Source organism: Austrofundulus limnaeus, unplaced genomic scaffold (assembly GCF_001266775.1).
Source record: "Austrofundulus limnaeus strain Quisiro unplaced genomic scaffold, Austrofundulus_limnaeus-1.0 Scaffold101, whole genome shotgun sequence".
Lineage (NCBI taxonomy): Eukaryota > Metazoa > Chordata > Actinopteri > Cyprinodontiformes > Rivulidae > Austrofundulus > Austrofundulus limnaeus.
Genome location: NW_013952503.1, coordinates 623271 through 625170, shown reverse-complemented (window position 1 = coordinate 625170; position 1900 = coordinate 623271). Strand labels below are relative to the sequence as shown.

The 1900-nt window shown below is 34.6% G+C and overlaps 1 protein-coding gene across 1 annotated transcript in view; it reads right to left on the bottom strand.

Annotated features, from left to right (window-relative positions):
• g6fl (g6f-like) overlaps nucleotides 1-1900 on the bottom strand; it is a 34292-nt gene that overhangs the window by 9940 nt on the left and 22452 nt on the right. Inside the window, exon 9 of the mRNA XM_014013398.1 lies at nucleotides 1733-1806. Within this exon, the coding sequence (XP_013868852.1) occupies nucleotides 1733-1806 (74 nt within the window). The remainder of the gene's footprint in view (nucleotides 1-1732; nucleotides 1807-1900) is intronic.

The window sequence follows — 1900 nt, the reverse complement described above, 5'->3', positions numbered from 1 at the left end:
ATGAAACGTTTCATCTCTCTTCCAAGAGACTTCTAGTTTCAGGCAAAATTCAGGCTTTTAAGTCCTGCGTTCACAGGTGACTGATACTCACATCACATGGCTATCGTTCACAGGTGACTCATACCCACATCACATGGCCATGGTGATGTGCTCTCAGACTGAAGAAGTCTCTTGGAAGAGAGACGAAACGTTTCATTAAAGAAGAACCCGTCCAGAGGACCTATACAATTTTTTTTTCCTTTGCATTACAGTACTTACGGTAAGTCGTTTTTTTGAGGATCTGTAATTTTACCCAATTATTTTTTAAAATCCTAACTTACTTTTACTTAGTTCATTTTTTCTAGTACTTCATATGCCTCTGGATGTACTTTGTCCAACACTGACTGCTGGTCTGAGGGAAAAGAATAGAAACTGCTCACCATATTTCATGCCAGAGTTTTGAACTAAGATCTTTATTAAAAAGAAGGGACCAAGTTTTATAGCTCAATAAGAATAAACTTGTGCATTTTTTAGTGATCTTATGAGACAGGACAGCACTCTAAGAATAGACCATTTCATAGTTACAAATGTGCCAAGCGGCCGGGTCACAGATCATGCAAATAAATGATGAGGTTGCTATGGAGACCTGGTAAATTTACATCTTTATCCAGACTTGATATATTTGCTCTAAACTAATTCGTGTTAAACTGTCCTTTAAGATCACAGATTACATTTTTCATAAATACTTTAAAGCTATTAATCTGATTTTTGAGCTTGTTTTGTTGCATTTTGTTGCCACAGTTGAGAGTTTTTATTGAAATGTAAAGTAGGTAGTGTAGGAAATAACATAATCAAATAGTTTGAATATCTCAGGGCTTGCTCAGCTCATTTATGTGAGCAAATAATAAAATTCAAAATAAACTGAAAACCTTTACAATGAATGCAGTACTTATATTTTATTGGTAAATGCATCAATATCAAGTAAAAAATAATGTCATTAAATTTAAAAATAATTTTTCTTGCAAATACAAACTTAAAAGTGCACTTTGTATTATTAACCGTCATCATCATCGTCATTTCATCTCATTCAGTGTTTTTTTTCTGCCAGAATTCACTAAAAAAAATCAGATAAACAGAAAAAATGCAGTTGCATCTGTCAAATTCAACAAAAAAACGTGAGTCTGTTTTTACTGATAATCCTCTGTCCTCTGCATACAATGCTGTGCACATAAAACTACAAAATGATCTATTTGCTGGGGAAGACTCTCAGATACAAACACACCAAAATTTAGCTCAAAATCTGTAAAATGACCTGAATTTTCTGAATAATTTCTTTAATTTCTGTAAAATTAGCCATTTTTGTGTTGGTTGATGTTTCTTAGCTGTGATGACCATTTTGAATGGGGTTGACTCCAAAAGTTTATCAGTTGTAGATGTGCATATAATGATTAATTTTTGAGAGTTTCATTAAAATCCAGTGACTGGTTCATACAATATTTTGTTAACACAACAAACAACCTTCAGCTGCACCAGTGGCAGGTGATAACAAACCACCATGTTTTTAATTGTTTTTAATGACAGCATTTCACTGTTTTATTGGCCAGAATTAAACTCCTTTTATTCAAATGAACACCAGTTCAAAAACGTTATCCACAACAGGTAAGATGCTAACTGATCATAAATTTTACACCGAAACCTACTTCTTTAGATCTGAACTTTGCTTAAAGTTATTAGAAAATGTCTGAGTTATGACCTGTCGGAGATCTTCAGGGTTCTCATAGAGGTTCTCTGCTTCGCCTGAACGAACCGACAGTGACTGCTCAATACCTGAGTACAGAAAGAGAGTCTCACTGAGGAACACACACACACACACACACACACATGTTTGTTTCTCGACCCCGTGGGGACCTTCCATTGACTT